Here is a 14,726-nt window from a genome sequence, read left to right as displayed (position 1 = left end):
CTCGTTGGATAGGAAAAAGAAAAACCGAGATGGTGTCTGCGATATTTAACAGAAACAGTCTTATGTGATCTTGCGTTATTCACGTGGGTGAATGTAATATAAGGCAGGTCGCTTGGAGGAGTGGGGGCGTTTTTACAAGATAGACGGTTACTCACTGCAGTGGAACGAGTGAAGGACGTTCCATTTCAACAAGCTATTTTCGGCATGATGTCAGGATTTGATCCTAAGCTGATTCCACTGTTTGATAGCAGCGGCGCTTAGCAGCAGTCAGTACAGGCATGGGTGGAAAAGGCAGAATTGATATGCTAGCTCAGCGGTGTGAAGTGTCTGGAATGCATGGTCGCAATGCGCCTCGCTGGGGGCGCATATGCTGTATACCAGCAGCTAATGGACGAAAAGAAGGCAGATTTCAGATCCAGTTGCTGCATGGAAGGCATTTATGGCACGCAAGTTACATTCCGGGGAGACGGTTAATGGTTATCTAGCAGAACTGAAGAAGCTTGCGGTCCTGTTCGGAGGAATGTCAGACAAAGGCATGGTGTATGCATTTATTGCAGGATTGCCCGCTAGTGTGGAAGATCTGCTCCGAGCCTCATTCCAAGTAGATGAGATGGACATCTCGGAAGTATTAGCACGGGCAAAGGTGATACTAAAAAAGAGCTCAGAGACTGTAGACTACGTAGCAGCCATGCAGCCATCACAGGGTGGATCTCAGGACCCGGGCACAGTTACAAGCTGTTACAAATGTGGTAGGCCAACCATTTAGCCCGTGATTGTCTCTCATTGCACTCACTGACTCAAAGGCTTAGCAGGCCTCAGTGCTACAAGTGTAAAAACCAAGGACACCTAGCCCGTGCGTGTCTGGGAAACAGGTAAGGGGAGGAAGCTACAGCGCCAGTCTTCTCCCCAGATCGTCAATGAACAAGGCGCTGCCCACAGTGAGAGTGCGCATTAACAGATGTGAATGTCTCACCCTTAAAGACACTGAGTGCACCCAGACCCTGGTGTGCAAGGCATGTTGCGACACTTGGTGCTAACCATGGGTGGGGAGTTGCTGGCCTCTTGCATGATAAGCGTCATAAGCACAAGCATCGGTGACAGGCCTGCAGTAGCCATGCAAGCCCTGGTGGTGGATGGGAGCTGCTTGGGTATGACCTAATTCTAGGGATGGATTTGATTACACAGCTGGGTGGAATCACTGTGGACTGCAACGACAAGATAGAGTTCCACTGACATGAGAAACGTGTTTGTGCTGTGATTATCCTGGACGAGTCTGACTTTAATGCGAAGTATGACAGGGAAACCAATACATGGATGGCATCTTGGAAGTGGTCTGGCGATCAACCACTAATATCCTTACAGAACCGACTATCAGAGTACCCTCCTCCAATGAGGCTCAGGGGGCAGTATAAAGAAGAACTGCGGACTTGGATCAACAATGGCTGGCTGCTTCCATACCCGGAGGATGAACTCACCCCCCCCCCAGAGGACTGATTCCCCTGATGGCCATCTTACAAGATAGCAAACAGAAGGTCCGACCTGTCATTGACTACCGTGAGCTTAATGAACATGTCGACCTGTACACGGGAGGGGGGGGGGTGTTTGTGCGCTCAAATTAAGGGAGTGGCAGCAGCAAGGGTCGGATGTGGCAATTCTGGACTTGCACAGGACCTACTTGCAGATACACATTGAAAAAACACTGTGGCCATTTCAAACTGTGGAAGTTAAAGGAACTCGCTATTGTCTGACCAGACTTGGGTTCCGTCGGCAATTATGCACACGATCCGGCAACAGGATGAGGCTGTGCACTAGGCAATATCTTCTTACATCGACGATATCTTTGTAAATAAGAGCCTCATGTCTGCCCAGTCGGTCGAAGAGCACTTTAAGAACTTCGGGCTGATATGCAAGGAAGCAGAGCGCCTGTGAGATGGGTCAAAAGTACTTGGCTTGCGCAAGAGCGGTAGCAAGGAGAGTTCTACTGGAGGAGAGGTAGTGACGTTCTGGAAGTCCCATCCAACATCACTCGCAGAGCGTTTTTTTCTATTTGTGGAAAGCTGGTGGGCCACTTCCCTGTGTGTGGTTGGGTCAGGGTAGCAGTGGAGGCCATAAAACATCGTGCCACATTCGTATCATTAGGATGGGACGATAAAGTGCATGATACCACACTCCTGAGCATGCTGACAGAAAATGTGGCCAGGGTAATTTGCGATGACCCTGTGCAAAGGAACTGGTGCATTAACGGAAACGAGTTCATGGTCTGGGTGAACGCTAGTTCACTAGCCCTTGGAGTTGCCTTTGCTGTTGATCATGGTATTATTGAAGATGCCTGTTGGCTTCGTCTAGAGAATGATTCTAGGCAGATAAACCTGGCCGAACTTGATGCCACATTGAAAGGAGTTACCCTAGCGCTTCAGTGGCTAGCCAGGATACTCCATATTATCACAGACTCTGCATGCACTCATCGGTGGATAACCGATGCATTGACTGGAAGAGCACGACTAACCACACGGGCAGCGAGTGAGATGTTGATACGAAGTCGGCTTGCCACCCTGATTGATACAATTAAAGAGTATAACCTGACTGTAGACGTAATGTTGATTAGGTCTGCAAGCAACAGGGCAGATGCATTGATATGAGTACCACAACGGTGGCTGCTGGCTGATACCTGGGAAGGTTATGAGATTCTGCAACAGCCGTGTGCAGCCATCGTGTATAATACGGGTGCGGATCATATCAGTGAGATTCATCGGCAATGCGGACACCCAGGGACTAAGAGGACACTATATTTTGCCAAGATGGTTGACCCAGAAGTAAGGAAGGCAGATGTCAAGAGAGCAGTATAAAGTTGCGAGGCATGTCAATCAATCGACCTGGCTCCAATACAGTGGAGAAAAGGGCAATTGAGAGTGAGTGGCACATGGCAGAGAGTGGGCATGGATATCACACATTATGGTGGCAATCACTTCCTCACCCTCATCGATTGTGGACCTATGTGCTTTGCGGTCTGGAGACCACTCGGGCACCAGGATTCCTCCTACATTATTTGCCAGCTGTCATCTGTGTTCTTTAAAAGAGGTGTACTCGAAGAGGTGCTGAAAGACAATGATCGAGCCTTCTGCAGCCAGCAGGTCAGGAAGTTCCTGAAGGAGTGGGGAGTGTGGCTGCGACTGCGATGTGCTTATGTGCCATCTGGCAATGGTATTGCTGAGAGGAGCCATCACAGCATCAAAAGAATTGCAGCCAGGAAGCGGTGCAACGTCTCAGAAGCCGTATATTGGTACAACATCACACCGAAGGATGGCGTCTCTCCAGGAACAGTGCCTGCAAACACAATCTACCAATACTCAGTTCGAGAAAAGGGAATCTACCCCAACAGAGAAGTCGCCAACAAGGAAGGACGGTGGTTGTACGCACCAGGGGATCCTGTCTGGGTGAAGCCGCTAGGAAGTTGGTGCACTGACAGATATACACAGGACTGAGTGACCGATGTGGTGAGTCAGCAGTTAGTCAAGGTGTGTCCCGTCATGTTAGGGACCTGAGGCCGGCAAGACATTTGCAATCACTACTGGACGACAGGAGCAACTCTACGTCTGAGGCCAGGGGGGTCATCGCTCTGGTTTGCACCATCCTCATCCTCATCAAGCAGCGAATCCTATATTGACTGCAGATGAGAGTGTAAATGAACAAGAAGCCTGCACAGTCCCCCTCCGAAGAAGAACCCGACGGAAGAGAGCGCCACCTCCCTGCCATCTCTGTGATCATGAGATCGGGGGGGGGGATAGAAAGGAACATACAAATGGCCTACCTGTAAATGCCCACGTATCTGCCTGTCATGCACGTTGGACAGGAAAAAGAAAAACCAAGATGGCATCTGCGATATTTAACAGAAACAGTCTTGTGTGATCTCATGAGATTCACATGGGTGAATGTAATATAAAGCAGGTCGCTTGGAGGAGTGGAGGCGTTTTTACAAGACAGACGGTTACTCAGTGCACTGGAACGAGCGAAGAAGGTTCTATTTCAACTTCAGTGGCTCCAGCTCATTCCTGCAGCCTTCAATGCTTTTAGTCATCAACACCAGCGGCGCTCGACGTACGGCCTCTGGCTTCAGTGCTCGTCGACATTTAGCCTCCAGCTTCAATACCCATCGACGTTCAGTTACCTGTTTGAGCTCACTGACATCCAGCTACCTGTTTTAGTACTCACTGACGTCAAGATACTCCAATACTCGTCAACGTTCAACTACTTGTTTCAGTTCCAACTGACGTCTAGCCACTAGATCTAGCACATGTCAACTTTCGACTATCAGTTTCCAACATCAGATCCCATCTACACGACCTGAACTAACCTGAGGCATATCATCCTACCTCAGGGATGCACAAATTTCAACCCTACGGGATGCCCGCTTTCACTCCAAACGATTTTGCTTCAGAATCTACAATAAAGAACCGAAGTCAATTTGTTCATTTGTAAGTAATTTGAATGAAAAAAAATAAATAAATAAATGCATTCATTTTATAACAAACACATCGTCTTGTTTCTTTTATATACGAAGGGAAGCAAATCCTTTCTCAACAAAAAACAAAACGACAAGTTGTGTTTTTTCTTTTTGTATCCGAAATTTTGAATAAATTAGACTAGGGATAAAAATTGATTCAGTGGCATCTATACGCCAATAATGAGATTCACTGGCCAAGTTGGTTAAATTTTCTATTTTTTTTTACCATGTGGAATAAAGAAAAATTATTTACTAATAATGCTAATCTATCTTTATTCTATATAATAATTTGCAGAAATTCTTTTTTGGGCCAAATTACGATAGGTTTGCAATAACAAATGCCACATACAAATTTATTTGGTTTAAACTTTTACCCACCATCTTATGTAACTTTTGAACGCCGTTACAGACACATTTATTCGTTATAATAAAATCTTATCTTATTTCCTATGAGCGATATCACCATGATTGCCAATATCTAAAGACGAAATTGCTCATATTTTCCCCTTTAACAGAAAAATCCTCCCACTCTCCCAGACAGGACCTGGTACTTCTATAAACATTATAACTATATTGCCCTAACACCCTTAATAACGGGATTGCACACTCATACACTTACAACTACCATTACATTCGAAAATAGTGATTTCTCCCTCATAACATTCTGCCTATTCTCATTGGTTGCAACCATGACATTCTATTATTCTGGATTGTACAAAAACATGCAAAAAACAAAAACTGCAGCCTTAAATCACCGTTCAATCGCCGAGCATTGTTATAAATTATTTATTCAATTTAAAGTTACACATGACATTTCTCATTACTTGGATTACCATTATTTACATATTGTTAGATTTAAAACAATTACGTCGTAGCTTTCTTTATATGATATCCGGTTTTAGAGTCCTATATTTAGCTCGATTACATTTTAACCAATTACAAAACATTAAAAAATACTTAACAAGACAAAATATGTAATCCATATTTCTTGTATTTTTCGTTTCTTTTTTTTTTTGTCATTTTTATTTTGGAGAGGGGAAAAGGTAGGGTTCATTCTTTATAAATGTACGCTGCCGTGTTTTTCCTCGGGCATTTTCGATCACTGATCGTCATCAGGAGTATTTTTATTATTGTTAATTTATTTGATTTTATTTGGAATTTGATTTATTTGTTTAATTTAATTTTTTTGTTTTAACTTAGTTGTCTGTTTGTCTTTCTGTCTCCCAAAACCTCTGACCATGGATAGGGGACTAAAACTTGCTGCTATGGTTTCAAATGATCTGAAATAACAGTAAGAGGAGATTTGATTCCAAATATTTATCATATGTTATATCTCTCCTTTTTTAGAATAGGGTACAATTATGAATATCTACAGTATCAAAAAATCGAAATTTACTTTATGTATGAAAACCAAAGAGGGGAGATATAACATATGAGAAATATTTGGAATCAAGTCTCCCCTTGCTGTTATTTCATATCATTTGAAACCATAGCAGCAAGTTTTATTCTCCCCTCCATCAAGCCTAGAGGTTTTGGGGAAATATCAGATATTTTGTAATTCATATGCAACACTAAGAAAACAAGTGACTATGATTGAAACATTGGTAAAAGTGCAGTATCTTTCCACCAACAAATTTTTTTTTTAAATTACCACTCTATAGGTTTTCGAGGGTGCTTAAAACGAAAATAACGTTTAAAATTTTAGAAAACGAGTAATTTCCAAAATATGAAGACATTATATTTCAAAAAGTGGAGGATCACTTTTCTATATTAATTTAACGTAAAATGACCACCGAGTTTATGGCCACATTCTTCTGTTATTTTAAAGGTTATTTTCTTTTTCAGCACCCTTGAAAACCTATAATAGTGGTAATTTTAAAGGATTTCTTGAGGGTAGAAATATACTGCACCTTTACCGAAATATTTTATGGCTGTAAAAAAAAAAAAAAAATGCAAAAATAGGCTCTGGATGATGGATGATCCCCTCTATATGCGACCTTAAGAGCAAATATCACATACCCCACTACACAATTCAGGTAATTAGATTTCCAAATTTGCGGGCTTTTTGAAGATTATAATACTATTCTATGGTTAAAATATTATGACAATTGGTAAAAAGAACCTATATTTTCAAACTAATAAAATATGCCCAAATTTGCCTACATTTGTATATATAGTGTCATGACAGGTCAGCTTTAGTTTTACTGCTTTGGGATGAATTTTGCTTATGGGTTTTCTTTTTTGTTTGTTTTTTTGTTTTTTGCTTGGTTGTCTCTCCTGTGGCCTTACCAGGCCGTTATTATACTAGAAAAATATCAGTCCCAGGAGTAGAAAAATAATTACAGCTAAAAATAGAATTTATCAAATTACTGAGTTTTATTGTGTGTCTTGATGAGAACGAGCTGTTGTGCAACCAATTCAGTATGGCAAACTTATCTCCCTTGACTTAAATTGGCGTAATTTGAAGGTCCGCTAATTTTTCAACAGAACGTAGTTGTGGATGATTTTTTTTAATCTAGATTTAGCACATCTACTGAATCATTTTTCGTATGTTTTGAATTTATATTTATAATTTCGAGATGACACGCAAGTACGCAATGTTTTCACCTGAAATGCGTTGGTTTAAAAGATCACCAATCTACACAAGCATATAAATTTCTATTAATGGGCCTATTATTTAGGTTTATTAAAATAGCATTAAAGTACATTAAAGTTAATAGCATAATAAATGTGTAAGGAAGTGAAGGTATCGGGGATAGGTAGGATTGTTTCCAGCGTTTTTGTTGTCTGTTGGACTGAGAAAGGTCTATCCCATGTTTTCACACATTTATCGATACAAACAGAATAACAGCTTGAGTAATGTACATAAAAGCAGAGAATCGAACAATTCGTTGGGATTAATCAATAGGGTTGATGATGATGTGATAATTTCATTCAGATCGTATACGTTGAAAATTGTTTGTGGACTCCAAATCGAAAGGGCAAATTCAAAATGGCGACTTATTTAAGATAAAATTTTCATCAATTTCTAAAGCTGTTTTACATTGGCCTATAATTGAAACAGAGCAATATATTTAAATAATGTTTAATGAGTACATAAAAATTATATAATTAAAACCATCCTTTTCTTTCAGTTAACGGTCTCGGGCAGCTTTTCTTGCGTAAATCTATCTACAAATTCGTTTTTCAAGCGTGTGTATTGATATTCATATTAAAATCCCTTTCTCCATTTGTTTAAAAAGAAAATACAATTTTGTTATATATGCGGCGTGGAATTGCATTCATCAACAAAAGATCTAGCTAATTTGCATATCCTTTTAAACATTCATTTTAATTAATTCCCTATTAGTTTCTTCAGTTTTCTCACGGGATGATCATCTTTAGTTAACTATTATGTGTAATTATATTCATGCAGATATTCTACATGATTTATACTTGCATAATATTTGCGTAAAAAGTTTATAGTGAACACAAAATTGTTTCCATAGGTATTTATGTATATGTATGTATTTTTGTTTAAAAGATTTTACCTACCAAACTCCTCCTAGAGTTTTTGGTAGACAGACATGAAAGTTCATATATAAAGTATTTGAGTCCATGCGAAACTTTATATTTGGGTTTTAGCCCGGAAACATCGGTGCAAAAGTGTGAAAAAAAAAAATGAAATTTACCAGGTGAAGGTCAAATGCCGGCATTGCGAATGCATAACGGCGTAGCTATTGGTTCATGTTTTCATTTTTAGCCTTGCAGTAAGTATGTCTTCATGACCCAGTCATTGGAGGCAGAGGCAAAAATAAGTCGTAAGCTGAAGGTTTTGGTTTCGATTCTCGGTGGTGGCGCACGAGTCTTGGTTTTTTAACCTTTTAAATCATTACTATATATTGCGTCCAATATAATCTATAATATAAATCTCACCTGTTTAATTAACTGTATGTATATATGTGAGTATGTTTGTCTGCCTAAAACTTTCGACAGGCGACGGATTTTCAGGAGATCGGTATCGTTGTGAAGCCGACCTTTTGGACGACAAATACGAAAAAATTGGCTAAAAACATTAATCACTTCACCCTCAACTGGGCGCTTTTTCGCCGATGTTTTCGAAAGCCATCCTCTCTTTTCGATTGACTAGCCTTGATTTATCTACATCACCTAAATTATCTACATTACTTCCGGTTTGGCGATGGGCGAAACAGCAAAGACGTCATGTTTTTTTTTCATGTTTTTTTCTTCTTTCGCAGTACGGGTTCGAGCCTGCCTGCCTGCCTGCCTACAACCACTTCTTTTTGTTTTTGCTCAACACACACACCCAAATACTCGGGCAACGCCGGGCACCCAGGCTAGTATATCTATAAAAGTGAAAGTGTCTGTGTGTCTGTGTACATTTCCCTACACAATATATCTGTCAATTTTCAGTCTACAAACTCGAAATTTGATATAGAGGGTACTGAGATTTGGGGAAATCTTTGTAATCCGTTTTGAAATTTGACCTTTCAGAACTCTACCAAACTCCTCCGCCAATTTTGGGTCTAAACACTTGAAATTTTAGATATAGGTCCCTTGGACATGGATCTAACTTAATAACTTGATTTGAGCCCAAAACAATAAATGTTAAAGGGTCATAATAGGGGTCAAAGTTTTTTTTTTAAATTGACCGCTGCGGTCTCTACCAAATTACTCAGACAATTTCTGGTCTAAACATTTGAAATTTTACATAAAGGGTATTCAGAGAGAGGGTAAGCTTTTTAATCGGTTTGGGTCGAAAATTTGAGCAACCAATATATAAATGTATGTATGTATGCATATATGTATGTATGTATGTATGTATGTATGTATATTTGCATGTCCGTCTAAAACTTGGGAATTACAAGAAGACATCGTTTTGGCACCAAATTATTTATTCATTTAAACAGAAAAATAGTAAAACGTTAGAGCAACAGATTATATGAAATGCTGTGTCAGCCATCTTGAAAAGTCTCCCCCTTCCCATCCAGGGGAGATAACTCTTTGCTTTTCGGTTATTTCTCTTTATAACACCTCCCCTTTGAAATGTGATGCTTGTAAGAGTTTTTATGTGGATCTATTTGTAAGGTTGGCGTTGGCTTACAAATTCGCTGGGTTCTTCTTGTTGGGACTTTGATGTGAGACTTGCTTTGTTTATTATTTATAACTGGAACACTTTGGAGTAATTCAAATGTGTCCAGTAACACATGTAAAGGGATGGCTGCATCATTTGGACGTTGCTCTGGAAGGGATGACTGACGAAGCTGATTCGCATGACTAACTCAAATAGATGATTGTACATCTACGTCATAGACAACATTGTCAGAACGGCGTATTATGCGACCTTGTGTCCAGTTTTTTCTACCATTACGGTAGTCCTTAACGAATACAGGTTGTCCTGGAAGGAATTTACGGGGTTTAGCTCCATGATGGCAATTAAACTGGTTTTCCATGATTTTGTTTCTTCTGTAAAATTTAGTTGTTGATGGGCGAATAGCATCAATTGGCAAACGTATTTTCCTATTCATAAGTGCTTCAGCAGGAGACTTTCCATTTTGGCAATTTGGATTTGGGGTAGCTCTGTAGCTACTTAAAAATATTTTCATTATCTCTTGAGTAGTTCCTTGCCCTTTTAATTTCAAGAGTGCGCTCTTGAATGTGTCCACAAACTGTTCTGCAGGTCCATTTGCTTGAGGATGGAAAGGTGGAGATATCAGGTGCTGAATGCTGTTCTGTTTACAGAAGTCCGCAAATTCTGCCGAAGTAAAAGCAGTACCGTTATCTGAAACTAATACTTTGGGCACTCCCAACCTGCTAAATGTTCCCTGTAGTTTTCTTACAGTTTCTTTTGATGAAATGTGGCTAATCTGAAAGACTTCTGGCCATTTGCTGTAAGAATCAATTAACACGAGATAATTTTGTCCATTTATTCGTCCTGCAAAATCGATGTGTACTCGTGACCAAGGAATTTCTGGAGTTGGCCATGAATATAATGTAGTTTTTGGGGGGGACTTTGCAACTAGTTGACATTTGGAGCAACTCCTGACAAGTTCCTCTAATTATTTGTCCATACTTGGCCAATATACATAACCACGGGTCAAGGCTTTCATTCGATTATTCCTTGATGTCCCTGGTGAAATTGTCTGAGGACTCTATTTTGAAGATTAGATGGAACAACAACACGTTCAGCAAAAAGAAGGATTCCATTAGTCTCAGACAAAGAAGATCTTCGCTGAAAAAACGGTTGAAGTTGCTGATCAGTGCACTTATTAGGTCAGTTGGTAGAGTGGAAGTGCAGAAGATTTTGTAGTAGTGGGTCTGTGGCTGTAGCCTCCTGGATCATCTCCGATGTGACCGGTAGTGCCCGCACTGTGAAAACAAGTCCAGAGACAACTTCAGGTTCTACAGATATAGCAGCGATGACACTGTCTTCTACAGCTTTTTGATGAGAAGAGATGAGTCTGAATAACGCATCTGCCTGGCCAATTTTACTGCTTGGTTGGTATTTTCTGGAGAAATCATAATCCAACAGCATAGTTGCCCATCTTCGTAAGCAGTTTGCTGTATAAACAGGAATTCATTTCTTTGAACCAAAAATACTTGTTAGAGGGATGTGGTCTATGATGAGATTAAAATGACGGCCGTATAGCATTTTGTGAAATCTTTTTACAGCACAGATAATCACTAGAGCCTCTTTCTCAATTTGGCTATATTTTCGTTCAGTGGGTGTCAATGATTTTGATGCATGTGCAATGGCTTTTTCACTTCCATCAGGAAAAATATGTGATATTACTGCTCCAGCTCCATAGTCTGAAGCATCCGTCACAACAGTAATGTCTAATGATGGATTATAGTGTGTAATCAATAGGTCTGAGTGAAGAAGTGATTTTATTTTTTCACATAATTCTTTGCATGTACTTGACTACTTCCATTTAGTATTTTTTTGTAAAAGATGATTAAGAGGTCCGCGTAATTTGTGCAATTCAGGTAAAAAGGAACCATAATGGCTTACAAGGCCCAAAAAGGATCATAGTGTTGAAACATCCCTTGGGGATGGCATGTGTTTTATGGCTTGAATGTTATCTGGATCTGGTTTTCGACCATTTTTGTCAAATAAAAATCCAAGGTTTTTCACAGAAGTTTAGAAAAAAATTTGCATTTGTCAGATCTTAAATGGAATCCATATTGTTAAATGTGATTCAGCACAGAAGTCAAGTGATGCAGAGGTTCCTCTTGAGATGTGCCTGTAACGATGATCTCATCAATGTAGGCAGAAACTCCTGGAAATCCTGTGAGCATTGCATCCATGGTTTGTTGGAATATAGCTGGGGCTGACTTGACCCCAAACGTAAGACGATTGAAACGAAATAATCCCTTGTGGGTGTTGATAGTGAGAAGATTTTTTTAATCTTCTTAAACTTCCATTTGTAAATATGCATCTGCAAGGTCTAGTCTTGCAAAAAAAGCTCCACCGTTTAGTTTTGAGAACAAATCATCTGGTACAGGTAGTGGATACTGGTGTGTCTCCAGTGCATCGTTTAATCATGTGAAAAATCCGCACACAGGCGTACCTTGCCATTAGCCTTCTTCACAATAACAATAGGTGTTTGCCCAGGATGAGTAATTTATAGGTTGGATTACTCCAGCTTGTTGAAGGCGGTCCAATTCTTTTTCCACTGTAACTAAAGCTGTGTATGGTACAGGACATTTTGGTGTAAAAACTGGATTTGCATCAGACTTTAGTTTTAAAGTTGCTTTGACTTTCGTACAGCATCCAAGACCTTCTTGAAAAATGTTGCTGAACTTTGTTTTAAGAATGTTCTTAAAATATGTTTCAACATCTGCTGCAGCATTAACATTGAAAGAATTGAAAATTGTATTAAGTGGAACATTGAAAAGGTCAAGTTCCTCGATGAAATCCAAATCAAGAAGATTCAGGATTGATGAATCAGAAACATAGCATACCCCTGAAAAATGTTTTTCTTTAAAAGAGACATTGCATGTTAACTCACCAGTTAGTTGTATTTTGTTTCCAGATGCTCTGCAAGTAACATGCTTAGTATTTTTAAGCGTTGGTTTTCCTAATAACTCCCATGTTGACTGTGAAATCAGAGTTACGTCGGAATCAGTATCGAATTGAAATTTTATTGGCTTATTGTTTATCTCAATAATTATATATTTCCTACGAGCTTCAAAATTTACATAAAACGTAGAAAAAATTGAATTTGTGGTAGATTTTTGGAAACGTGTTGTCATTTTCTTATGAGTTTTGCCTCTCGTCGGTGAAGAGTTCATCCTGACAATTTTTTCCCTTTTTGTTCATATGTTACACCAATACAACAACTGGTTCCCCGCATTCCCTTCTTATACTCCTCCATATACATTTACCAGCAATGCTTCAAGCAAACTACCTTTCTCTATTACCGCGAGTATATATTACTCTTGCTGTTACACATATCCAGTTAATATTTGAGATAATCTGTTTGCGTGTATTTTATTCATTTTTTATTTATTTATTATTTTATTTTTTATAACAGGTTCTTTATTTGCTGGATTTTACTTTGTCGAGGCAATTAGTACCTTAGTCTTTGAGATTGTCTTCAACACGATTTACTCAGCAACCATTTCAAGAATGAGTGGCACTGTCTTCCTTCTCATAGGAGTAATGTTACTCGTCGCCATATTTATTTTTATGTAAGTATGGAATCAATATACGTATAACACTATCTTCATGCACCAGGCAGCACCAAATCACCTTGCTTATGGGCTGGGGGCCAGGCGTGAAAGTGGGATGTTTGACACCAGATTTAAGAGGTCCCAGATTTCGGGGGAAAAGATAGAATATGTTTTTGTTGAGATATCATAGAGGAAAATTAATTTCTCAACAAAGTAAAAAAGACATTTGGGCGACAGGGTCTGGATTGACATACACGAAATATCGGCGGTAAGCCATATGTTTTATGTCAAGCAAGAGACTACCTTGCAGATGATACTAATTAACTTGGATGACGAAAGAGAGAGAGAGAGAGAGAGAGAGAGAGAGAGAGAGAGAGAGAGAGAGAGAGAGAGAGAGAGAAATTGAGCTCAGAGGGGAAAGAAAGAAAAATGAGGAAAAATAGATTTCTTCAGTACAAAAGAAAAGAGGAGGGAAAAGAAAATTAAAGAGAGGTATAGATTAAGGGAGACAGAGAAAAGAATTTTGGAGGAAAAAAGAAACGGGAAAAGGTAATTCAGAAAAAAGAGGAGGTAAAAAAAGAGGGAGGAATAGTAATCTCTTCTACAGAAGAGGGGGAAATTACAAATTTCAAAAAACCTTTTGTTTAGCAGATAAGGATGACTTGCTAGCAGGCCGTCAAAGAATACAAATCAGCTTTTAGGCTCTTGCCCAGGGCTGGAGATCCTCAAAAGGGCTAAGTGGAAAAGTATTTCATTCCTCCTTCAGCCAAGAAACCATCTGAAAGAATTTAAGTTGTAAAATCCTGCATCTTTAAACAGTTTATGTTGAATTAAGTGCAGTGGTACACGAGTAGTTTAACTTTTCTTTGCACGATTTTATGTGAAATATTTTAAGCAATAATTATTTTCGTTTATAAGACAGTAATCTTTAATCAGTTTTATTGATTATTGATATCTTTGATTGTGGAGAATAATCCAGTTTGGGCTGGTGCATCTGCCACTAGTCTCTCGCTCCTAGACAAGGTTCAAAAGAGAGTCGCCAATCTGATACATACTGTCATCTAAGCTTCAGCCTCTGTCCCATCAACAAAATGTTACATCCCTCTGCCTGTTTTACAAGTATTTTAACGGTGAATGCTCTGACGAACTGCAAGCACTTGTACCCCCTCGATGTAAATACCCCCGACAAACCTAACAAGCAGCTAAATCCCACCCCTTCACAGTAGAGATCCCTAGATGTAAGAGAGCCTTCTACTCCAGTAGTTTCTTCCTCAGAACCGCTAGACTTTGGAATTCCCTTCCGGGTCCCTGATTGCCATACTGTACTGATATGCAGAAGTTCAAGTGTAACATGAATCGACATCTTACTACCCAACTCCCTACATGGTACCCCTGATGCTTATGTCCCTGGTAGTTGCCTCCTACATCAAAGTGGCAAATGTGCCTTGTTTGGGGTGAAAATGTAGGGGAAAAAAAAGTTAATTATCAGATCTACCCTGAAATGTGACGCCCGTACTGCAGCTGCGAAAGGCCCATGTCTGGTGATCAG

The 14,726-nt window shown here is 39.6% G+C and overlaps 1 protein-coding gene across 4 annotated transcripts in view; it reads left to right on the top strand.

Annotated features, from left to right (window-relative positions):
- LOC145296471 (lysosomal proton-coupled steroid conjugate and bile acid symporter SLC46A3-like) overlaps positions 1 to 14,726 on the top strand; it is a 39,442-nt gene that overhangs the window by 11,963 nt on the left and 12,753 nt on the right. For 2 of the 4 annotated variants that reach the window (XM_080142536.1, XM_080142535.1), the window contains exon 4: positions 13,039 to 13,195. The exons of the other annotated variants lie outside the window; for them this stretch is intronic. In XM_080142536.1, coding sequence (XP_079998662.1) covers positions 13,039 to 13,195 — 157 coding nt within the window. The remainder of the gene's footprint in view (positions 1 to 13,038; positions 13,196 to 14,726) is intronic. 4 annotated transcript variants of the gene reach the window in all.

The sequence above is a fragment of the Euprymna scolopes genome, chromosome 2 (genome assembly GCF_053919585.1).
Source record: "Euprymna scolopes isolate OS-2025 chromosome 2, ASM5391958v1, whole genome shotgun sequence".
In the NCBI taxonomy this organism is placed as follows: domain Eukaryota; kingdom Metazoa; phylum Mollusca; class Cephalopoda; order Sepiida; family Sepiolidae; genus Euprymna; species Euprymna scolopes.
The sequence above is the reverse complement of the archived record's forward strand: the minus strand, read 5'-3'. Positions and strand labels throughout refer to the sequence as shown.